At 37.1% G+C, this 26,563-nt stretch overlaps 1 protein-coding gene across 1 annotated transcript in view; it reads left to right on the top strand.

Annotated features, from left to right (window-relative positions):
- THEMIS (thymocyte selection associated) overlaps positions 1–26,563 on the top strand; it is a 207,019-nt gene that overhangs the window by 45,988 nt on the left and 134,468 nt on the right. The window contains exon 3 of the mRNA XM_005684724.2: positions 14,190–14,648. Coding sequence (XP_005684781.2) covers positions 14,190–14,648 — 459 coding nt within the window. The remainder of the gene's footprint in view (positions 1–14,189; positions 14,649–26,563) is intronic.

Below are 26,563 nucleotides of genomic sequence, written 5' to 3'. Positions count from 1 at the left end.
AACTTTAGGCAGTGCTTCCTACATAAATTAATTGCTACCAGATAAGTGGATAAATGGATTTCATTTGTCAAGAGGTGAACCCATCTTTAAGTAGCCTTGTAGCTGCCAAGCTGACTTGCCACACTTGGTAAATTAGATCAGTCATGAAACAATAAGCCCATATGAATGCAGCAGTTAATTTCTCATGGCACAGCTGACAGTGTGAGCATCATGCTTTAGTGGTTTCCCTTGAGTCCCATCTCCCACAGGTAAGATGGGACTGAGCCAGGTGGATGTCTAATGCACAGTGGAGAAATATTGAGTTCAAGAAATCTCCAAAGTGTAATGGGTGCTTACTAACCTGCCATTCTTTGCCCTTGAAGAAAATGTTGCCTTTATTACCTGGAATGTAAAAAATATCTTGGGAAAGAGGAGGGAGATTTTAGGATCCTAGAATGTCTCTCAGGAGGGAGATACTCTCTACTATTTCCATACTGGTCAGGAAACAAATCTTTTACCTCTAGTTTCTGAGGCATGTGAAATGCTATGGAGAATTATCTTCCAACATATCTATATCACTTAACAGTAAAACTTTTTCCAAAATCATTTTAATTATAAATGTGGAAATTATAGGAAAGTAGTAATAATCAGTGACAAAATTGGATGAATAATAAAAGTATTTCTTCAAGAAACTGATTAAGGTTAAATGATTAAAATTTATGAAACTTGCTCCTTTATGCATGGGTACTAAAACACGTAATACACTGACATTTTTCAAAATGAATTTCTCATTGTTTTATTTGGGAAAATATATACTTAATTGATAGAAAACGTAACACTACATTCAGTGGTGATTATTATGTTTCATGTACCATTAGAATGACTAAATCTTTTATGTTTAGCCATTTTATGATTATAGCTATAATTTTTCACTATAATATCAGTTTATAAAGGGACCTAATAGGAAAATTATGTGAAAATATTTAAAATATATTTAATAGCTTTATAATATATGAATAACAGTTTGTCTTCATTTTTTAAATGACTTACATTAAAAGAAGTAATCTATACACCAGAATTTGCTGTTGTTTTTCTATCTGGATGTTATGATGACACGTGATTCAGAAAAGCCCTAAGTAGGGCTCCCTGATTTCTGGACTACTTTCTATTCCAGGAATCATGGGCCATTCTTCCAGGTTTTCTGGGTCAACTTCTCTTAAGACATCTATTCCCCTCTGTGCTCACTTAGGCAAAATAGATTCATCTCTTCCTCTTATAAGAAATATTTTCATAGACTGGTCAGGAAAGGGGTATTCTTCTTATGCCACACAAGTAAATGTGAAGTTGTCTAAATGCACAAAAATTCAGACTTTTACAATAATTTTTAGCTCCATTTTTTTTTGCCTGTGTTTTCTTCTCTGTAGTACATGATCAGATTTCTTTTCCTCATCTTTGGTCTTTGAATAACTAAAATATATATTATCTGAAAGACAAATAGACCAGCAGTTCTAGCTCAAAATGTTCTCTTTGCCCAGCTGTGTACCTCTTAGAATTAGACTGCAGTTCTGTCAGAAAGATGATTTTAAAATAGACTCTTTTGCAACTGGCACTATTCTGTAAGTTCTCATAATATTAATATTGTAAACACCTCTTCTTAAAGTCTGTCATCACTTTTTGCTTTACCATCTCCTTCCTTTTCATGAACAATTCCTTCAAAGCTCCTTATGGTGTTGCCTCAGAAGAACCAGCATGGACTCTCATGAGAGGAACCAGACTGTCCACCCAAATTGTCTACTCAGGCCTTCATTTCTTGAAGTGGATGTTGCTAAAGAACATTGCTGTATTTATATTTAGTTATATATCAGAGATTTAGAGTTTCTGTCATTGGAAGAAAAGATTTTTAATACTTTATTTTTTAGAGCAATTTTAGGATTTCATAACACACTTGACATGAAGTACAGAAATGTCCCATATACACCCTGCCCCTGCATATACCTAGCCCTCTCGCTCTCCTCCCAGAGTGGTACACTGGTTACAACTGGCACATCATGCTTGACACATCATAATCATTGAGGTTCATGGTTTACATTGTGCTTTACTCTTGGTGCTGTGTGTCCTTAAAAAAATGATATGTATTCACCATCATGTAATCATATTCGAGTATTTTCACTGCCCTAACAATCCTCTGTGTCTGGTCTCTTCATCTCTTCCCCCAGACCTCTGGCAACCATTGTTTCTTTACTGTTTCCATGTGTGCTGTGCGCTCAGTCACTCAGCCATGTCCTACTCTTTGCAACCCCATGGACTATGGCCCATCAGGATCGTCTATCCATGGAGTTTTCCAGGCAAGAATACTGGAGTGGGCTGCCATTTCCTACTCCAGACAATCTTCCCAACCCAGGGACTGAACTCACATCTTTTGCATCTCCTGCATTGGCAGGTGGATTCTTTAACACTGCACAACCTGGGAAGCCCAGATGAAAGTCAAAAAAACGAACGGTGTGTGCATGTGTGTATGTGTGTGTGTGTGTGTGTGTGTCTACTCAGTTGTGTCTGACTCTTTGTGACCTCATGAACTGTGACCTGCCAGGCTCTTCTGTCCATGGGATTTCCCAGGCAAGAATACTGGAATGGGTTGCCATTTCCTACTCCAAGAGATCTTCCAGATCCAGAGATTGAACCCGCATCTCTTGTGTCTCCTGCATTGGCAGGCAGATTCTTCACCACTACACTATATCCATACTTTTGCCTTTTCCAAAATATCATACAGTTTAAATAATAGACTATGTAGTCTTTTCAGATTGGTTACTTTCACTTAGTAGTATGCATTTGAGATTCCTCTATGTCTTTTTGTGTCTTTATAGCTCATTTCTCTTTAGCACCGAATAATGTTACGTTGTCTGGTTGTACCATAGTTTCTATATCCATTCACTTACTGAAGAAATCTTAGTTGCTTTTAAGTTTTGACAACTATAAGTAAAGCTGCTATAAATTTCATGGGAGTATTTGTAGGAACATAAGGAATCAGTTCAGTTCAGTTCAGTTCAGTCACTCAGTCGTATCTGACTCTGCGACCCCATGAATTGCAGCATGCCAGGCCTTCCAAGAGATGGGAATACCAGACCACCTGAATTGCCTCTTGAGAAACCTGTATGCAGGTCAGGAGGCAACAGTTAGAACTGGACATGGAACAACAGACTGGTTTCAAATAGGAAAAGGAGTACGTCAAGGCTGTATATTGTCACCCTGCTTATTTAACTTATATGCAGAGTACATCATGAGAAATGCTTGGTTGGAAGAAGCACAAGCTGGAATCAAGATTGCCGGGAGAAATATCAATAACCTCAGATATGCAGATGACACCACCCTTATGGCAGAAAGTGAAGAGGAGCTAAAAAGCCTCTTGATGAAAGTGAAAGTGGAGAGTGAAAAAGTTGGCTTAAAGCTCGATATTCGGAAAACAAAGATCATGGCATCTGGTCCCATCACTTCATGGGAAATAGATGGGGAAACAGTGGAAACAGTGTCAGACTTTATTTTTGGGGAGGCTCCAAAATCACTGCAGATGGTGACTGTGGCCATGAAATTAAAAGACGCTTACTCCTTGGAAGAAAAGTTATGACCAACCTAGATAGCATATTCAAAAGCAGAGACATTACTTTGCCAACAAAGGTCTGTCTAGTCAAGGCTATGGTTTTCCAGTGGTCAGATATGGAGGTGAGAGTTGGGCTGTGAAGAAAGCTGAGCGCCAAAGAATTGGTGCTTTTGAACTGTGGTGTTGGAGAAGACTCTTGAGAGTCCTTTGGACTGCAAGGAGATCCAACCAGTCCATTCTGAAGGAGATCAGCCCTGGGATTTTTGGAAGGAATGATGCTAAAGCTGAAACTCCAGTACTTTGGCCACCTCCTGCAAAGAGTTGACTCATTGGAAAAGACTCTGATGCTGGGAGGGATTGGGAGCAGGAGGAGAAGGGGATGACAGAGGATGAGATGGCTGGATGGCATCACCAACTCGAAGGACATGAGTCTGAGTGAACTCCGGGAGTTGGTGATGGACAGGGAGGCCTGGCGTGCTGTGATTCATGGGGTCACAAAGAGTTGGACATGACTGAGCGACTGAACTGACTGAACTAACTGAACTGAGGCCTCCCTGTCCATTACCAACTCCCAGAGTCCACCCAAACCCATGACTGTTGTGTTGGTGATGCCATCCAACCATAAGGAATACAACTTTTTAAAGTTATAAAATGTATTGATTTCTTCTAACTTTGCAGGTGCCACATATATCTTGTAGAAAATTAGAAAATGGGAGTAAATGCAAAGAAGTAAACGTAGAAAATGGAAGAAACTTCAGGGAGCTATAGTCTCATCACTAGAGCTATTTAGCATTAATATTTAGTGCATTCCCTTCCATTGTTTTCAAGTGCATTGTACACCTACACACATATAGGCACATGTTTTCATATGAAAAATAAACATATTTACGAGGACTTGCCAAAGTCATTAAATATTCTTCAAGACATGATTTTTATTTTCTATATAATGGTCCATCATGTGGCTATACCATAATAAATCCATTCCAAACATGAGCATTTATGCAATTTCATTAGAACAGTCTTCTAGCTAAAGTTTTGTCTGCACTTGTGATTATTATGATTTCATATACATAAAATTATGACTTCAAAAATAAAAAATGTTTTTAATGTTTTGATGCATATTGCAAAATCACATTCAATAAAACTTCTGCCAATTACATACCACTATGCTGAAGAATTGATGCTTTTGAACTGTGGTGTTGGAGAAGACTCTTGAGAGTCCCTTGGACTGCAAGGAGATCCAACCAGTCCATTCTGAAGGAGATCAGCCCTGGAATTTCTTTGGAAGGAATGATGCTAAAGCTGAAACTCCAGTACTTTGGCCACCTCATGCGAAGAGTTGACTCATTGGAAAAGACTCTGATGTTCGGAGGGATTGGCGACAGGAGAAGAAGGGGACAACAGAGGATGAGATGGCTGGATGGCATCACCGACTCAATGGACATGAGTTTGTGTGAACTCTGGGAGTTGGTGATGGACAGGGAGGCCTGGCGTACTGTGATTCATGGGGTCACAAAGAGTCAGACAAGACTGAGCAACTGAACTGAACTGACTGAGAAACTAATAAGCAGAGAAGGCAATGGCAACCCCCTCCAGTACTCTTGCCTGGAAAATCCCATGGGTAGAGGAGCCTGGTAGGCTGCAGTCCATGGGGTCGCTAAGAGTCGGACATGGCTGAAGCGACTTAGCAGCAGCAGCAGAAACTAAGAGGCCCAATCTGACTGCTTTTTTTGAAGTAAATGAGTGGGTCTGTCACACTTAGTTTTTGATGATGAGGTTAATTTTCATCTTTTTTCTAACATACTCTGTGCCTTTTTTGCATTACTTTATTGGGAAGTTAGAGACGGTCATGTCTAGGCTGCTAGACAATCGACATTTAAATCCCTCTCAATCAGATATAAAACATATGGAACTCCAGCTTGTTTATCTGCAGTGTCTAAAGTGATCATCAACAGCAAATCTAGTCTCTCTGATCTCTTCTGCTAATTATTGTCAGGGCCAAACTCTGAATAGTCTGAACTAGTTCCAAAGGTGTTAAACCTTGCCAGATCTCCCAGTTCTCTAACGAGGTTCATCTCAAAAACTGTTCATGAGCTCTTGCTGACCAGGTACCAGGTCAGATCTTTTGTATGAGGTTCAGGAAAATTTTTCAGAGCCAATTCAGTGGGAATTATGGTGGGATTCCCAACTGAAGAGCCATTGCTGATTTCAGGTGGGATTTTCAAATTTACATTATTTGAGTTAGTTTTTGGTTGCCTACTAATATGGGATCAAAAGGATGTTCTTAGGAAGAAAATATTCCTTTATACATGCTGGTGAATTTAGAAAAAGAGTTTGGTTTTCTTTATTGTGCAAATCAAAATCTATTTAAATCATAAGCTCTGAAATCCATTTAGAACTTATGGTTACATTGGAAAACTATATCTCTTCCTAATTTGAATTTAATGTAAACTGATTTTTTAATTGTTTTGCATAACCATGGATAACAGATTTTTTTGAACACTGCATGGTAAAAATCAGTAAATATGTCAGAAAAAACACAACATTAAAGGAAACATCATAGCATATGCTGACAGTTATAGAAGAATTGCTGCTGTTTTCACCCTTCACACCAGAATAATTTTTTCAATATTTACCTCCCATGTGTAGAGAGGGAAACATATGGGGCTTTACATAATCATAAGCATAAACAGGTGGCTACTTAGGTACATTTAATTTGCAAGCAACATCAATACTGAACAACGCAATCAGCACCACATGGCTCCCAAACTCTTTCGATTAGCAAAATTAAGATCATTAAAATAGAGGGAGGATATACTCCTCCCTCAGTTGGCTTCAACTACCCTTCAGAGCCATGAATAAAACACGTTTTCAAAAATGCCTTGGCATTTTGCTGCTTCTTTTGTTCAAGGGCACTTCAGCAACTGTGTATAATGTATACCCTGTGAATAGCTACAACCAGCACAATATTTGCATTTAAAATATGCTTACATCTCCCTATAATCAGCTTATTATGAGCATAATATTATGATGGTTAAATTCTAAGCAAATTTATCAAAGCACAGAGTCAGACAGGCTCCTCAAAGACACCTGGAAATATTTCCCCAAAGGCAGTCCAGGTAAAGAAGTCACCTGAGGCTCTTTTCCATAAACAAATACTCTGGCATAATCTATAATGATTGCTGGGAATTAGTTTTGCTCAGCCTGTGTCACTTACTACTGAATTGTGGATTCTACATATTTTGTCTCATCTAATTTGATCCAAACTGAAATATCTAGTGTGTACTCTTTGGCCCTATAAGTGTTAGTCTCTCTGATGTTATAACCATCCTACAATGGCTTAGAATTCCAGAGTGAAAGAAAATGAGGTGAAAGAACAGCTATTATTTTTTTGTATTTTCCTTTTTTGGTGCTTGCTATGTATTAAGTGCTATCTAAGTGTGTTACATGTATTGACTCATTTAATCATCAGAATGACTTTATGAGGAGGATGATACAATATTCTCCATTTTACAGAAAAGGAAATTATAACCCTGAGAATCTAAGTTCTCAACTTTACACAGTAGGGAAAGGATTGAGGTCAAAATTAAACTCTGTTTGAATCAAGAATTCCTACTCTGACTACTTTACTTTACTGTTGGAATAGTAGTATGTTGCTGGCCCTGAAAATTCTAGTGCCTGAAATCACTAAGGGCCAGAAATAGTAAATCTGTAATATTTCGACAATCCTCCTAATAAAGCCTTATGAGAGATTTGAGGGGACTAATTGTCTATGGGGGTTCTTTCCAGTCCTGATGCCTTTATGTGTATGTATTCTTATAATAAAAGGGGTAGTGCTCTGCAGAACTGCAAGAGTCCAGAGAACTGTGCTTTTGTCAAGATTGATGAAAGAAAAATTTTCACATCTTCTCACTTCATCCTAGGTCTATTACACATTCTCACTGCTTAGTAGAGGGAAAGTTTTAACATGAACAAGGATATATGGTACTTTTATTAATAAAGTCATGATTATAACAGAGTTTTAGGCATAGATATAAAATTATATCATTTGATTTTAAAATCTAACATGATTTACATGAATTATTTGCTAAATATCTCAAATGTGTTAGATATGCATAGTCAAAACTTTTAAGGACTTAGTGGGAAAATAAGAGTTTTTTTTCATGCAGTGTTTGAACCATTGAGGTAAAAATGAATCAAAAGATTTTATGATTTATTATTTTTTACCCCCAAGTAAAAGAACTACTAAAAACCATTAATAGCTATTATAGATGACTCTGATTTCATTATACATGTGAAGACATTCAAACATAGGAATTCTACATCCTCACTTAGTATTTAACATTTAACAGACTTGGTCACCATCTTAGATATATCGTCTCCCCTCCTATATACCCCCATTAAATTCCTATGCAAAATTTTCTTACGAACTTTGACTTTCCTTGCCTTCCTTGTTTGCTACTCTTAAAGACTTCTATCAAGATTGTTAGAATCACTTATCAGTTGATGGTTTTCAGTAATCCTATAATTGACTCTGAGAAATCTGAAAAAGTTTTTTACAGCTTGGATGTTATTATTATTACATTTCATTACTTTGCCCAAGAATTTTGTGGGGTTTCTTTGCTTTGATAGGTTATTTCATGCATCTCATTAAATCTGAAATTAAGTAGAGATAATTGAACTAAAATTTCCAGTCAAAATACCAGATTTGGTGTCGTATTGAAGAAGATAGTTTTTGTAGGATATCCTGACTTAAGAATTACCTTGGGAATATAACAAAATAATAGGAAAATGCAGAATAAAAAACTCACATATGAAAGTATAAAATAACAGGGATTCTTAAGAATTTGATTGCAGGACAAAGTGCTATTTTAAGAGGCAGAGGCATACCCTCACAAAAATAAGTGAAATACAGTTTGCTTTACTGGCAGAGAGACAAGACACAAGACAAAATATACATCATGTCTTTGTACAACAAACACATTTGATTTGTCTCTAAATGTTCTTCTTCACATAGATCAGTCCATTGGAAATTTTTGAGCAGTATCTCAAATATATATGTATTTGTTTAAAATTATATGCTGGCATGTATATTTTATGTCTTATTAACCTATATCTCAAAGGCTAATTTCTCTATGATGATAATGGATATAAACCTACATTTTGACAACTTTGAAGTGTTAGAGAAGTTTTAGCCACCTTTCATATTTTATCAGACTAGAGTGTCATTGTTTTATTTCATAATATGGCTAAGGAAAAACTTGAGTGAGAGTAGAAATGTTAGCTTTGTCATTTTTTTGCTCCTTGTTTGTGTTGTATTAGTTTTATTTTCAATACACAGTGTTTTGGCAAGAAGTGTGTGAAGTCATTTATCCATTTTGTAAGATTTATTTTATTTAAAAATGTGATAATACGTTCTGGAAACCCACTTAACGTATGGCCAGGTGATCTGCAGCACACTCAGAGTACATGATCTAATAGGCAATGCTGTCAACCCCTTCAGCTTGTGCCATTCCTTGGAATCTCACATGCCTACACCTACAGGCATGTGGCTGCCTGATAAGAGGTGAGACTAGTGCCAATCAATGTCTTAAATATCAGCGAAGTTCACTTTCTCATCTTGCTTCTTTGAAGAAGTTCTAAGAATTTCTGCACCCAAAAGGAGGCTGAAAATCTAGACAAACAATTTATGGCTCCAAATAATAATGAAAGTTTTAAACGTGTAACCTTGTGATTAAGCCCTTGAGCTTTAGAGGCACAAAATCCTACTACGTGTTTTATGTGCTGTGAGATGATAGAGAATTTATGGTATCTCTTCAGACTTTCCTTGCTTATTTGTGAAGTGTTTGTTTTTTATTTCTAGCTACCTCATATTGTTATTCAGAAAATTGAATTCTAAATTTCCAGTACATTCTAAGATGCTAATCTATTAATATCCTAATTTTGAAGGTATGAGAGGAAAATGAGAATTAGCTCATAAAGTTCACTCTAGAATTCCTTTTCTCAGAGTTGGAGGGATATGTTTGGTTGGAACTGTGAAAGCAAGCTAGAGATTCAGTTTAGTTCATTTCAGTTCAGTCCCTTAGTCGTGTCTGACTGTTTGCAACCCCATGGACTGCAGCATGCCAGGCCTCCCTGTCCATCACCAACTCCTGGAGCTCACTCAAGCTCATGTCCATTGAGTCGGTGATGCCATCCAACCGTCTCATCCTCTATTGCCCCTTCTCCTCCTGCCTTCAATCTTTCCCAGTATCAGGGTCTTTTCAAATGAGTCAGGTCTTCGCATCAGGTGGCCAAAGTATTGGAGTTTCAGCTTCAACATCAGTCTTGCCAATGAATATTCAGGACTGATTTCCTTTAGGATGGACTGGTTGGATCTCCTTGCTGTCCAAGGGGCTTTCAGGAGTCTTCTCTAACACCACAGTTCAAAAGCATCAATTCTTCAGTGCTCAGCTTTCTTTATAGTCCAACTCTCACATCTGTACATGACTACTGGAAAAACCATACCTTTGACTAGATAGACCTTTGCTGGCAAAGTAATGTCTCTGCTTCTTCAGATGATGTCTAGGGTGGTCATAGCCTTTCTTCCAAGGAGCAAGGGTCTTGTAATTTCATGGCTGCAGTCACCATTTGCAGTGCTTTTGGAGGCCCCCAAAATAAATTCTGTCACTATTTCCACTGTTTGCCTATCTATTTGCTATGAAGTGATGGGGTCAGATGCCATGATTCTGTTTTTCTGAATGTTGAGCTCTAAGCCAACTTTTTCGCTCTCCTCTTTCACTTTCATCAACAGGCTCTTTAGTTCTTTACTTTCTGCCATAAGAGTGGTGTCATCAGCTTATCTGAGCTAGAGATTAGAGGAGGAAAAAAGATTGTGAACTCTTCACAGTGGTCTTCTGTGAATATATAGTTAGAATATAAATAGTATTGTAATATACAGTTGGAAATTTTGTGTTTTAAAAAATTTCTCCCTATTTGTATGAGAATTGATGAGGTAAAGGAAAAAGTAGGAAAAAGTCTGATGAGTATAAATTCTGCACAGTGAACCAGGAATTTTAGCTCTTTTTATATTGGAGGGTCTAGAAAGGCTGATCAGTGGAAAGCGAGGACTTTGTAAGATCACATACATTTTTTTGTGAACTGGAATAAATATGTTTTCATAGACAGTGTCCTTGTAAGTCATTTGTGCAAAAGGGAGGTAGCCTGATGTTTAGGTAAGATTATGACATTTGGATTCAAAGGTCTGAGTTGAGATTCTATAGCCATGACTGAGAAAATCATGACTTTTTATATTCCTTGGTAGTATTTATTTTACTCTTCTTAAAAGATTGTAAATGATGCATATAAAAAATTGTTCAAATTTGTTACTTTTTAAGCAAATTTCAGTTGCTACTATTAATAATAATGATTGCAGATCATTAAGAATTAGATAAAAATATAAACTTCCCCAAAGCCTAAGATTCAGGATTAAGATCTCAAAGACTAAATTTACTTATTGACTAATTTTCAACAGCTAGCTGATTACATTTCCTTATAATTTTTGTTTCTCAAGAGACACACTCCATATGAGCAATTTCTCCTAAGTAAAAACAAGAGTAGTATCCTTTTTGCTTGTGTGCTAAGTTGCTTCAGTAGTGTACAACTCTTTGCAACCCTATAGACTGTAGCCCACCAGGCTCCTCTGACCATGGGAACTCACCAGGCAAGAACACTGGAGTGGATTGCCTTCCCCTTCTCTGAAGGATCTTTCCAACCAGGAATCGAACTCATGTCTCTTGCGTCTCCTGCGTTGGCAAGTGAGTTCTTTACAGTAGTACCACCTGGGAAGCCCATCCATTTTAATAGGTGACAATCAAATTTGGAATAGAAGTCTATTTTCTTTCTGCTTTTTAACCTAAATTGTTAAGATTATATATTGGCTTTTTTTTTTATTATCACTCTAATTATCACGCAGCTCCTGAAATATGTTTTGTTTTGAAAAAATAATAGATTATATTTTCTGCACTATAAAACTATATTGCTTTAGTTTATTATGAAATTGTAGCTCCAGTATTATATAATTCATATATATATATATATATATGTATGTGTAGGGCTTCCCTCATAACTCAGTTGGTAAAGAATCTGCTTGAAATGCAGGAGGACCCTGATTCAGTTTCTGGGCTGGGAAGATCCACTGGAGAAGGGATAGGCTACCCACTTCAGTATTCTTGGGCTTCCTTTGTGGTTCAGCTGGTAAATATCGGCCTGCAATGTGGGAGACCTGGGTTCAATCTCTGGGTTGGGACGATGGCCTGGAGAAGAGAAAGGCTACCCACTCCAGTATTCTGGGCTGGAGAATTTCATAGCCTGTATAGTCCATGGGGTCACAAAGAGTCGGGCACAACTGAGTGACTTTCACTTTCACATGTATGTGTATAGATATATATTTCTATATACTTGAAACTAGTTTATATGGTATTGAATGGCTGTTTATAAGGAGAGACTCTTGGACTGGCTGCAATAATATATAAAGAAACAAGTTAATAAAATAGTTTTACTATACTCTGCCACTTAGTATGCTAAACTGTGTCCTTAATCATCTTCTAAGGGAAAACACACAGATTTCTTAGATAGATTTTTCTTGCAATAGAGACATCCAACAAGACAGCTCTGAAATGTGTGATTAACTTGAAATAATAGCGGCCCTTAGGGTTTCAGGCTTTTCTACTTCATAACATTTTGGGTCTGTTATTACCTTAGGTGAACCCAATTCCCCAGGAAAGAAGATGCTGAATTAATTCTTCTGTGACTTATGTCATCAATATAGCTAGGATAGAAATAAAACTATATTTCTCTACGCTTATGAGATTCTGGGTAGCTATTATTTAAACTTATTTCAGAAAAACTGCTAAATTTTTTATACCCTTATAATGCCTGTGGACGCTTAGAAATAAATCTTTCCATGGAGACAAATGAGACTAAACATGCACATACACTTGCACACGGGTGCACACACACACACACACCCACACACACAAATTCAGTTACTGTGGGGAATTCAAGAGTACTGTTTTATTGGATTTTTCCAGATACAAGACATAACAAAATAAGAAGCTTCTTCAAAGTAAATGTTATTTTCCCTTATTGTCTTCAAGCACACCATGCAGAGGATGAACACTATCTGATCTATAAAAGTTTTTAGGACAGATTGTACATGCTGTCTTCCTCAGTCTTAGTCAGGATTGCATCACATACTTCTTCAGAACATTTATATTTAAAAACAATCAAAATCCTGTATTTTTTTTTGTTTGAGTAAAATAGCAACATAAATCTTTGTACCCTAACCCAAAATACATGTAAAAGACATTTTAATCTGGTTAATAATGATTTGATATAAAGATAACTTTAATTGGACTGTATTTTTGACTAAGTGACTAAATAACTTTTCTAAGCTATATCATTCTTCTAGGGTTCTTTAGATGCTGCTTTCTAAGTGGATGCTATTATGTAATATTTTCTTAATTTACTTTGGAGTTAAGCAAACAGTTACCTAATTTTTCCTTCGTCCTTACTTTCTTTGGAATTTAATGAAATTTATTCAATAAATAAAATTCTGGTAGTGTTACAAAATAGATGTGCCTATGAAATAAATGCAAAATAATTGAAAGAGAAGAATTAAATTTAAACATGCAAACATAAAAAGCTGTGTTACTTGACTGTCCCAATAGTATTGGAAGAAAAGACTTGAAATAGTGAAGCTCTGACAAAATTAGAGAAGTAATAGAAAGAATGAATGATATATAATCAAGAGATTTCAATCCAGAACAACTTCTTAACCTGGCATTTCCCAGTGAGGGTTGTGTAGGTAACTAACATATATGATATACAGTTTTATGATTTATTAATGAATTTTTCCCTAAGAGTTTTATGATGAAAGAAATTAAGGAAATTCTGCATGTTATATTCCTCTCGTATGAATCATAGTGCATCTAAAGTTTCTGAGAAATTTCAAATTACTTGGAAAAAGGGAGATATTTTTTGTTATGGTAAAATACGCATAGCATCAAATTTACCACTTTAAAGTGTACAATTTAGTGTTATTAAGTTCATTCATAATGTGTTACAGTCATCAGCATGGTCAAGTTCCAGGTAATAGCTTTGTAATTGTTAACTTGACCATGAAACAGTTTCCTACTGAAATATCTTTTAATTTTGGTGTTTCCAGAGAATATATATGGAAATACTCATCTAATCTAGTCCTTTCATTTTAAAAATTAAAAATGTGATCTTGAGAGATTAAGTACCTTGCTTAAGATCACACATGTAGTTAGGAAAGAGCCAGTATTTCATGCAGATTTAATTTCCAAGAAGTGGACCTTTCCTATTTCAAGATATTTTCCCCTTATTTCCATCTATGTGACCTGTCTGGATCTGACATTTCAGCCTACAGATAATACATTAAGATATACCCTAGAAGAATTCAGGGTTAAAACAAATATCTCTGATCTTTCAAAAAAGGTACATTACTTTTAAAAGCTATGTTTTACTTGCTTTATAACTCTCTCACTGTGATTTACTTATGAGAACTTTCATTGTTAAGAACTCTTTTTAATTCACAGCATTCTGTTCTCAGGTCTTTTTAAGATTGTGGCTGATACAACTCCATACCTCACTATGGAAGAGATTACAAAAGCCAACCATATTAGACCAAGTAGACTGAATCATCCTTGCTTCTATCATCAGAAGGATATAAAACTAGAGAATCTCATCATAAAGCAAGGTGAGCGAATCATGCTCAACTCAGTGGAAGAGATCAATGGAGAAATAATGGTAGACTGTAGTGTGCTAAGGAATCATCAAAATCACTCATTTGCTTTGCCTTTGTCACAAGAAGGAGAGTTCTATGAGTGTGAAGATGAACATATTTATACCCTAAAGGAAATTATCCAATGGAAGATCCCCAAGAACAGAACACGAACTGTGATACTTACAGGTTTTTCAGCTAAGTGGGACTCAACAAATCCATTCCCTAGAGGCTTTTATGGAGCTGTTATTCTCAAGCCTGTTTATGAAATTCAAGGTGTAATGAAATGTAAGTATCTATTGAGAATGATGCTTTATGAGCAAGTTTGTAGGGTTTGGAAAAGAGGAAGATTTTAGTCTAAAGAATGAAACTCTGTCCCTACTTATCCATTAAGCCCACTGAGAGTTAGATTCTCATCTATAAATAAGCAAGCCATGTATTTGTTTCAAGAATCAAATTCAATAATGTATTTAAGTGAATATTTTAAATTGTGTAATGCTATCCAAATATACATCATGAGAAACGCTAGGCTGGGAGAAGCACAAGCTAGAATCAAGATTTCCAGGAGAAATATAAATAACCTCAGATATGCAGATGACACCACCCTTATGGCAGAAGGTGAAGGGAACTAAAGAGCCTCTTGATGAAAGTGAAAGAGGAGAGTGAAAAAGTTGGCTTAAAACTCAACATTCAGAAAACTAAGATCATGGCATCTGGTCCCATCACTTCATGGGAAATAGATGGAGAAGCAGTGCAAACAGTCAGATTTTATTTTGGGGGGCTCCAAAATCACTGCAGATGGTGATCGCAGCCATGAAATTGAAAGATACTTATTCCTTGGAAGGAAAATTATGACCAACCTAGAGAGCATATTAAAAAGCAGAGACAACTTTGTTCACAAAGGTCCATCTAGTCAAGGCTATGGTTTTTCCAGTAGTCATGTATGGATGTGAGAGTTGGACTGTGAAGAAAGCTGAGCACCAAAGAATTGGTGCTTTTGAACTATGATGTTGGAGAAGGCTCTTGAGAGTCCCTTAGACTGCAAGGAGATCCAACCAGTCCATCCTAAAGGAGATCAGTCCTGGGTGTTCATTGAAAGAACTGATGCTGAGACTGAAAATCCAATACTTTGGCCACCTCATGCGAAGAGTTGACTCACTGGAAAAGACTCTGATGCTGGGAGGGATTGGGGGCAGGGGGAGAGGGGGATGACAGAGGATGAGATCGCTGAATGGCGTCACTGACTCGATGCACATGAGTTTGGGTGAACTCTGGGAGTTGGTGATGGACAGGGAGGCCTGGAGTGCTGCAATTCATGGGGTTGTGAAGAGTCAGACCCGACCGAGCGACTGAACTGAACTGATCCAAATGTAAAATGCTGTAATTGTCAGGTACAGACAGATTAAAATATTGATTTATTTTTTATCGCTGGCAGTTAAACACTGTAAAAAAAAAAAGAGTTACATTTTAGAACACAGCATAATTGGTTAGAAATAAGCTTTCTTATATTGTTATTGTTGTTGTTTAGTCGCTAAGTTGTGTCTGACTCTTGGTGACCCCATTAACTGCAGCACACCAGGCTTCCCTGTCCCTCAGTATCTCCCAGAGTTTGCCCAAACTCATGTCCATGGAGTCAGTGATGCCTTCTGACCATCTCATTATCTCTTGCCCCCTTCTCATACCCTCAGTCTTTCCCAGCATCAGGGTGTTTTCCAATGAATTGACTCTTCACATCAGTAACTAAAATACTGGAGCTTCAGCACCAGTCCTTCTAATGAATATTCAGGGTTGATTTCCTTTAGTATTGACTGCTTTGATCTCCTGGCTGTCCAAGGGACCCTCAAGAGTCTTCTACAACACCACAGTTCAAAAGCACTTATTCTTTGGTGCTCAGCTTTCTTTATAGTCCAACTCTCACATTCATACATGACTACTGGAAAAAGCATAGTGTTGACTGTATGAACCTTTGTTGGCAAAATGATGTCTCTGCTTTTTAATATGCTGTCTAGGTTTGTCATAGTTTTCCTTCCAAGGAGCAAACATCTTTTAATTGCCTGTCTGCTGTCACTGTCCACAGTGATTTTGGAACCCAAGAAAATAAAATCTGTGACTATTCACACTTTTCCCCATCCATGTGCCATGAAGTGATGGGATTGGATGCCATGATCTTAGTGTTTTTGAATGTTGTTTTAAGCCAGCTTTTTCACTTTCCTCTTTTACCCTCATCAAGAGGTTCTTTATTTCCTCTTCATTTCCTGCCTTTAGAGTGGTATCCTATGTATATCTGAGGTTGTTAATATTTCTCCTGGCAATCTTGATTCCAGCTTGTGATTTATCCAGCTTGGGATTTTGCATTATGTGCTCTGCACATAATTTTAAAAAGCAGGGTGACAATATACAGCCTTGACGTACTCTTTTCCCAATTTTGAACTAGTCCATTGTTCCATGAGCAGTTCTAACTGTAGCTTCTTGTCTGCATATAGGTTTCACAGGAGACAGGTAAGGTGGTCTGGTATCCTCATCTCTTTAAGAATTTTCCAGTTGTGATCCACACGAAGACTTTACCATGGTCAATGAAGCAGAAGTAGATAATTTTTTGGAATTCCGTTGCTTTTTATATGATCCAATGGATGTAGGCAATTTGATTTCTGGTTCCTCTGCCTTTTCTAAATTCAGCTTAGGCATCTGGAAGTTCTCAGTTCACGCACTGCTGAAGCCTAGTTTGAAGGATTTTGAGCATTACCTTGCTAGCATGTGAAATGAGTGCAACTGTATGGTAGTTTGAACATTCTTTGGCATTGCGTTTCTTTGGGATTGAAATGAAAACTGGCCTCTTCCAGTTCTGTGGCCACTGCTGAGTTTTCCAAATTTGTTGGCATATTGAGTGCAGCACTTTAACAGCATCATCTTTTAGGATTTTACATGGCTTTCTTGTATGGAGGTGTGGTCAAAAGTGATAAGGATGCAAAGTTACCTTAATGTGTCCCTTACTTTTATTTTGTGAGAGCCTTTTTTCTTCTTTTTAGCCATCCATTGCTGGTCATAAATCTTCCTATCAGCTGAGAGTTCCTCTGACTTAAGGGAAAATAATGTGATAAATTAATTCACACAAAAATGTGGGTCAAATATTGAAATATATTTGATAATGTTAGCTTTAGGTGTATAGCATAGTGATTCAGTATTTTGTAGATTGTACCATCTTTAGAGTTATTACAAAATTAAGGCTGTAGTTCCCTGTGCTGTACAATATATCTTTGTTGCTTATCTGTTTTATACATAGTAGTTTGTATATCTTAATCCCATATCCTTATCCTGCCACTCCTCTTTCCCTCTTCCCATGTGAATGTATTTTAGTATGTAATCTTCATAAGATTTTTAAAATTGTATTTTTTTAACTTTTTATATTATGTTGGAGCATAGCTGATTAACAATGTTGTGGTAGTTTCAGATTGACAGCAAAGGGACTCAACTATATGTGTGTGTGTGTGTGTGTGGGTGTGTGTGTGTGTGTGTGTGTGTGTGTGTATTCTCCAAACTCCTCTCCCACCCAGGCTGCCACATAACATTGAGCAGAGTTCCTTGTGCTATACAGTAGGTCCTTGTTGGTTATCCATTTTAAATATAGCAGTGTGTACACATTTAGCCCAGACTCCCTATCTATCCCTTCCCCTGATCCTTTCCCCCTGGCAACTATAATTTCTCATTCACTAAGTCTGTGAGTCTGTTTTGTAAATAAGTTCATTTGTATAATTTCTTTTTAGATTCTGCATATAAGGGATGTCATAAATACTTTTCCTTCTCTGTCTGACCTACTTCACTCAATGCGACAATCTCTAGGTCCATTCATGTTGCTGCAAATGGCATAATCTTCATCAGATTTTTGTATTTTAAAATAGGAATAGCTGGATAGAGCCTGTAATCATAAAGAAATTAACACCTTGACTTTTTAAGATTATGGCACATAAGCAGGGTAAGTATGGAGCAAAGAGTTCTGTATTTTCAGTCAGAAGTCCTGGGATTCTAACTCTTGTCAATAACTGGTCAATATGACAAAAGATTGAGATCACAGTAAACTTTAGACCTTACATTAGTGTTCTAGAAGCTTTCACAAAATGTACATAAAAATTGATAATTGGATTTTCCTCAATTTTCATAAACAATGGGTAGCATTTTGTCATTTTAAAATCGGTTGTTCTCCCAAATCATCCTACCCTCCTAAGTAATTAACCTCCAATTAAAATAAATAAATTAATATTAAAAAATAAAATCATTTTTCTAAAACCATTGGCAGCTCCTATAATGCAGATGCAAATGAAGGTGAACCCAGAGCCTAAATATATGAACAAGATAGCTATAATATTTAATGAATTTATGTTAGGCATCACAAAAGCCTTCACTGAGGAAATGACATGTAAACTGAGATCTGAAGGCTGACTAGGAGATGGGCAGGTAGAGAAAGAGAGGACAACGTTGGAGGAAGCAGATGCAGCTTACAGGAAAGGAGATAAGCAAGAGATTGTGGTTCTAGTGCAGCTGTCATGAGAAAAGAGAAGAGAAGGCAGGTTGAGACAGTCATCAAAACATGCAATGGAGGAATAGAATCAGGCGTGGTGGGTCTTCAAATATATGGGTTAAGTAAGGGATTAAATAGGGATTAAGTTTGCCCAAAGGACAAATTAAGAGAGATTTTCTAGCTGGATAAACAAGATAGAAGTGTAGTGAGGCCGCTTGTTCTATGGCAGAGTACTGAAAAGTTAACAGCTGTTCTTAATGGGTATTTCAGAAGAACATTCAACCAGAGCTCAAGGTCTATTGGAAGCGGAAAGAAGTTAATCTCATTGCCAAGCTTCTGGCTTGATTTGCTGGCTGAATAGTGGTGCTGTTTAGTAAATATTAACATTGACAAAGAGCAAGGGATATTAACTGAATTGTTTAGACAGACTTAAATATGATTTCATGCTAATAACTAAGGTCCCAGAAGAAATTGCCTTTGGATGAAATAAAATCCTTCCCAAAAGGTTTTAATCCAATTTCTATTCTTTAATAATATTAAAATTGGATTTTGATTTTAATTATTTTGGATCTTTAATTTTTAGGGATTATTTTAAGCATTAGCTTTTATTGTATAGAAATTTCAGGATTCTGTATGAGGCTGTTTTACCTGTATACTGACTGCAGAGTATTTCCTGAAAATGGATGCTGGGTGTTCAGCACAAAAAGTGTTATTATGGGCATTTTTCTTCTAAAGATAAAATGTAGACTTTAAATTTTATTTTCAATTTACTTTTTAAAATTTTATTGGAGTACAATTGATTTATAATGTTATGTCAGTTTTAGGTATACAGCAAAGTGAATCAGTTATACATATATCCACTCTTTTTTAGACCATTTTCTATTACAGAGCATTGAGTAGAGGTCCTTGTACTATACAGTAGGTCCTTATTAGTTATCTATTTTATATCTAATTAAGTGTGTATGTCAATCTTGATCTTCCAATTTATCCCTCCTCCTTCTTACCCCTTAGTAACTGTAAGTTTGTTTTCTATGTCCGTAATTGTGTTTCTTTTTATACATCATTATTTAGACTGTTTTTTAATCAATTGTTGTCTTGCTTTACATTTTTTTTTTTAATATTTAAGAGTTAAGCTTGCCTTGAAGTCATGGGCATGTGGTCTGCTAAGTTATTTTTCAATGGCTTTGAGTGTCTGGCATAGTTCAAACTCCTCTTGAATCCTTCTTTTCTGAAGTGACAAGAAAAAGAATAGATCTGAGTTAGCGACAGGGAATCTTAGAGAAACCTTAGGGCAAAAAGCAAGATGAAAAATATTGAGAACTATAGGAAGCTATGAAATTATCGATTTGTTGAAAAGAGAGCATAGCAAGTAAATAGAGAAAAGAAGAAATGTAAGATATTCTACTCCAAGTGCTAGTTTTTAACGTTATTAATGGGAAGACTTAGACTTCACTAACAAAGAAAAGTAGCCGAAAGTGTTTAAATGAAATATTTGTTTCCGGAAATTCTTGGTTGTATTCCATTATAGGCCAAACCTCTCTAACTCTTACCATACATTTAATGATTTTTTTAAAAAAACTAAATCTCTTTGGGAAAGAGGTATAAATAACCACCTAAACCACAGGTTTCATGTAAGTCGTAGCAAAATCAGTTTGTGCCTTTAACAGGAAGATAGAATTCATACTAGTATAACAGATGGAATGAATAATATTTCCAAATGAAAAATGGAAGCAGCCATTTAAAATTGCTTCAAAAAACTAGAAATCTTGATCGTTAAAACTTTTTAATGAAGTTATGTTTTGATGTATCAATTGATAGTTGTTTCTTTACTAATGGAAATTTTACAAGTTGGAAAGTTGCATTTTGCTTTAGGAGAAACCTTAGTACCTTTCAAAATCTGGGAAAAGGTTTCCACTCAAATATATGATATATTAGTTCATTTATGAACACAGGGCTGAAATCATACAAGCAAAATGGTGTTATCAGAAAGTCAGTATCTGAATATTGTATAATAGGTGACAAATGAAAAAAATGCCTCAACCTTTTAGTATTCTGAGACTTACTCTTTCTCTCATTTATTTAAAAAAAATTTCATCTTTATCAAAGTCAGACATATCAAATAGTGGTAAAAAGACAAGTTATCAGCAAACCCATGTTCTTGATCATTCCCAAATTTATCCTGCATTCTGCTACTATGAAGTAACTCCTTTAAATATTTTGCTCCTGCTTTCTTGTACTGCCATTCACATTTCCAAATAATATATGATATTGCTATTTTTCAAGTGATCAATTTTAGCCATAAACTACTGACTTTCACTTGTGATGTGAAAATTTAATGGTCTTATATTCCTACTTTCTCTGTCTTCCTCCTTTCTCTCAGTTTATGATAAGTTATGGTTAAGTAGTTTCATTTCTGTGACAATTCATTGCTGAATCAGGTGGTAGATAATGACCTTATTATTTCATTGCTTAGTTTTCCTCAGTCCTCTCCTAAGACTTGAAGTATGTTCCAACATCTTTGTTTAAAAAAAAACTATTCTCTAAAATTTTCCAGAGCCCAAACTGTTAGGAGATCTACATCTTCTTTTATTTTTAATCCTGAAATATTCCTCCTGGAACTCTCCAACCTCACTCTCCAATCTGTATCTGTGGATCTCTAGAACTAATGCTTGGCTTAGGTTGGGATGCTATAATTAAAAAATACTGTAAACAGGGGGGCTTATAAGCAACAGGCATTTGTTTCTTACAGTTCTGGAGGCTGAAAGTCTGAGATTAGGTTGCCAGCCGAATTCTGATGAGGAAACTCTTGCAGGCTGCATACTTACAGTATCCTCACACAGTTCAGAGCAGAGAGGGAAAGTAAACTCTCTGGTGACATTTCTTTTATTTTCTTTTTGGCTGCACCACGTGGCATGTGGAACTTGCCTCACCAGGGATCGAATCCATGCCCCTTACAGTGGAAGCACAGAGTCTTAACCAGTGGACCCTGGTGGAAGTCTCCCTCTAGCGACTTTTGCAGCTTCGGTTGCTTGGTCGTGTCTCTTTGCGACCCCATGGACTGTAGCCAGCCAGGCTCCTCTGTCCATGGTATTTTCTAGGTAAGGATACTGGAGTGGGTTACCATTTCCTCCTCCAGGGCATCTTCCCGACCCAGGGATCAAACCCACGTCTCCTATTTCCTGCATTGAGGGTGGGTTCTTTATCACTGCACCACCTAGGAAAACCCTCTGGTGACTTTCATAAGAGCTCTAATCTCATTTATGAGGGCTCCATGATTTTATCTATCCTTATGACTTTAATTCTAATCACCTCCCAAAGGTGCCACCTTCTGTATCCCTACATTGGGAGTCGGTTTCAACATATGAATACTGGGGGACACAAACATTTAGTCCATAACAGTGTTTTACTGGAACTTTGATTTAACACCATCCTGGTGGTTATCTTCAAATTGCTTCTGTGTTTACTAGCAATTTCTGAACTCAAATAACATTCTTTTCTGGTTTTCTTTAGTTTTGTAGAACTCATACTCTACTTGTTTCCTAAGAAAGGTGCAGAGGATATTAATTAGTTGACTACAAGACTTGCTTGTTTGAAAATATCTTTATTTTACACTCAGATAAGATGGATAGTTTGATTATTTCTAGAATTCCCAGTTGAAAACTACTTCTCAGAATTTTGAAAGCTTTGCTCCCTCATTACCTACCTTCCAGTTTTACCTTTGAGAGATTATCCGTAGTATTCAGAAACTGCACAGTAATAGACTTTGTGGTAGGTCTGTTCTTTCATCGTGAAGGAAGTTTTCAAGTTGGAAATTCAAGTGCTTCATTTCTAAGATAAATTCTCTGGTAATTGCCTTTCAACTATTTGTTCTCTTTTTTCATTCTATAACTTCTAATCTCATGTTGAAACTCCCATACTGATGTAGAACTATTTTCTTTGTTTCTTTATTTGTCTTTCGTTTACCTTCAGGGAAAATTTCTTAACCACAATTCCAACTGTTTTAATGAATTTTTAATCTCAGCTGTCATATTTTTAATTTCTAAGAGTTATTTCTTACATCATTTTTAAACTGTTACCATATTCTTGTTTTAAGGAGGCAATACTTATCTCACTGAGAATATACTATTTCTTAAAGTTTTCTGCATTTCCTTGCATTTTATCTGCCTCTTTCAGTCTTTTTTTAGTTTTAGTCTGTCATTCTTGTTAAATGTTTTTTCTCAAATGCTTAGTAATTATTTGCCATTTGTTCCTATTTGCACGTGAGATAAAATTTTAATTTAATTTACAAGTGAGGTACTGTTTATATACAAGCTCTTTGCTTTGAATTTAAAGTTTAATTTTTTTTTTTTTGGCTTTTTCATTGGAGAATTCCCTAAATTCAGATCCTGTGAGACTTTCCTCCAGGACGACTTGTTCAGTTTCATCTGAAAAGAACGTTCTTGATACCGTGTGGGGGTTATGAAATTATTGTAACTGAGTGGGGAAGTCGCTGATTAGTTCTCTCATAGATTTAGACTTCTCTTTTTTGCTTTCAGTCCCACATTTCTCTGCTTACCTATGCTCACTTTCCAGATTCTGGGACCCTGTATTGTTTATTGCAGTAAGAGAGGTTGGAGGGGTTGTCAGCTATCTTCCCCAAATTAGAATTGAAGATCTGGATTTAATCACGCTTCAAACCTTCACATAATCCCCTTCTTTTGTTCTCTACCTTCTCCACCTTCAGAGGGGCCTTAACCATCAATTCCAGAGAAGGCAATGGCACACCACTCCAGTACTCTTGCCTGGAAAATCCCATGGGCGGAGGAGCCTGGTCGGCTGCAGTCCACGGGGTTGCGAAGAGTTGGACACGACTGAGCGATTTCACTTTCACTTTTCACTTTCATGCATTGGAGAAGGAAATGGCAACCCACTCCAGTGTTCTTGCCTGGAGAATCCCAGGGACGGGGAGCCTGGTGGGCTGTTGTCTATGGGGTCGGACACAGTCAGACACAACTGAAGCGACTTAGTAGCATCAGCAGCATGCCATCAATTCAAAAGCCTTTGGAGTGTCATGTGGGGCCAAAAAGGTTGACTTTTCATTGGAGTCTACTCTTTAGGTACGTCAGTTCATTTCAGTCACTCAGTGTCCGACTCTTTGCGACCCCATGGACTGCAGCACACCAGGCCTCCCTGTCCATCACCAACTCCCGGAGTAAACTCAAACTCATGTCCAACTCATGTTCAAGTATCAACTCTTCCACGCTCAGCTTTCTTTATAGTCCAACTCTCACATCCATACATGATTACTGGAAAAACCATAGCCTTGACTAGACAGACCTTTGTTGACAAGGTAATTTCTCTGCTTTTTAATATGCTGTCCAGCTTGGTCATAACTTTCCTTCCGAGGAGTTCAGTTCAGTTCAGTTCAGTTCAGTCGCTCGGTCGTGTCCGACTCTTTGCGACTCCATGAAACGTAGCACGCCAGGCCTCCCTGTCCATCACCAACTCCCAGTGTTCACCCAAACCCATGTCTATCAAGTCGGTGATGCCATCCAACCATCTCATCCTCTGTCGTCCCCTTCTCCTCCTGCCCTCAATCTTTCCCACCATCAGGATCTTTACAAATGAGTCAGCTCTTCACATCAGCTTCAAGATCAGTCCTTCCAATGAACACCCAGGACTGATCTCCTTTAGGATGGGCTGTTTGGATCTCCTTGCAGTCCAAGGGACTCTCAAGAGTCTTCTCCAACACCCACAGGTCAAAAGCATCAATTCTTCAGCGCTCAGCTTTCTTTATAGTCCAGTTCTCACATCCATTCATGACTACTGGAAAAACCTTAGGTACATAGGCTTTCCTTTTTCTGTTCTACGAAATCATTGACCATTATTCCATCTGAGTTCAATCTTTGTCTAGTTCAAGGATTGCAGACATCTTTTACATTCATTGAAACTTGTCTTTTTTCTTTCTTTTCCTCCTTTTTACCCTGTGATACATTGGAGGGAAGAAAGAGTTGGAAAGCAATATATTTTACCCATAAGCATCACTACTTACTTAAATTGGTCCTAGCCCAGAATTTTCCCTGGGTCTAATATTACCCTGAAAAGACTGGTTGCTAATATTGCTAAATGCTAAGTGTAATTTATAAACAATATTTTAAACACAACACTCAGTTCAGTTAAGTTCAGTTGCTCAGTCGTGTCCAACTCTTTGTGACCCCATGAACCACAGCATGCCAGGCCTGCCTGTCCATCACCAACTCCTGGAGTCCACCCAAACCCATGTCCATTGTGTTGGTGATGCCATCCAACCATCTCATCCTCTGTCGTCCCCTTCTCTTCCTGCCCTCAATCTTTCCCAGCATCAGGGTCTTTTCAAATGAGTCAGCTCTCCGTATCAGGTGGCCAAAGAATTGGAGTTTCAGCTTCAACATCAATCCCTCCAATGAACACCCAAGACTGATCTCCTTTAGGATGGACTGGTTGGATCTCCTTGTAGTCCAAGGGACTCTCAAAAGTTTTCTCCAACACCACAGTTCAAAAGCATCAATTCTGCAGTGCTCAGCCTTCTTCACCGCCCAACTCTCACATCCATACATGACCACTGGAAAAATGATAGCCTTGACTAGATGGATCTTTGTGAACAAAGCTTTCTCTGCTTTTTGATATGCTGTCTAGGTTGGTTATAATTTTTCTTCCAAGGAGTAAATGTCTTTTAATTTTTAGTAATTTTTGAAACTTTCTTAGTCAATTTCTTATGTATTTATCTTCTCGATGCTGGAGATAGTTATTTCATTGCTATGTCGTGTCCAACTTTTTCGACCCCATGACTGTAGCTCACCAGGCTCCTCTGTCCATGAGATTTCCCAGGCAAGAATACTGGAGTGGGTTGCCATTTCCTCCTTCAGTGGATCTTCCCAACCCAGGGATCGAACCCACATTTCGTGCATCTCCTGCATTGGCAGGCAGATTCTTTACCATTGAGCTACCAGGAAAGCCCCAATAAAGTAAATGTTTATTATTCAATAAATTAAATACTTGAATGAATGAATGAATGAATGAAGCAACTAAAACAATTTTTTCTGTCTATGTATATTGTAGAGTACAAAGATCCTGTTTAGGTAGAAGAGGATTTTCTCACCTGCCATATCTAGATTTGATTTGTTGCAATGACATATTTATGAACTTAATAGCTAAGGAGAATGAATATTCACTTCATGGCACCAAAGTTAGTGTCAGTTATATATCAGTTATATAACTATAAATGATACTATCTTTGGTGCCATGAAGTGAATATTCATTCTCCTTTTATAGTTATATAACAGGCTTCCCAGGTGGCTCAGCAGTAAAGAATCTGCGTGCAATTCAGGAGCTTCAAGAAGCATGGGTTCAATCCCTGGGTGAGGAAGATCCCCTGGAAGAGGAAATGGCAACCCACTCAAGTATTCTTGCCTGGGAAATCCAATGGATAGAGTAGTCTGGTGGGCTACAGCCCACAGGGTGGCAAAGAGTTCGATATGACTGAAGCGATTCAGTATGCACACATAGTCATATAACAAGTTCAGCTTTTATTAGTGATGTTTTTTCCTCCTTTAGGCAGAAATCTTACTACTAATATAAACATCAAACAGCAAGCAGAGGAAAGTACAGTTTTTACTGTTTGTGTGTGTGTGTGTGTGTGTGTATATATATATATATATATATATATATATAC

This window comes from Capra hircus, chromosome 9, assembly GCF_001704415.2.
Source record: "Capra hircus breed San Clemente chromosome 9, ASM170441v1, whole genome shotgun sequence".
Classification (NCBI taxonomy): Eukaryota; Metazoa; Chordata; class Mammalia; order Artiodactyla; family Bovidae; genus Capra; species Capra hircus.
This window is presented reverse-complemented; position numbering and strand designations above follow the sequence as displayed.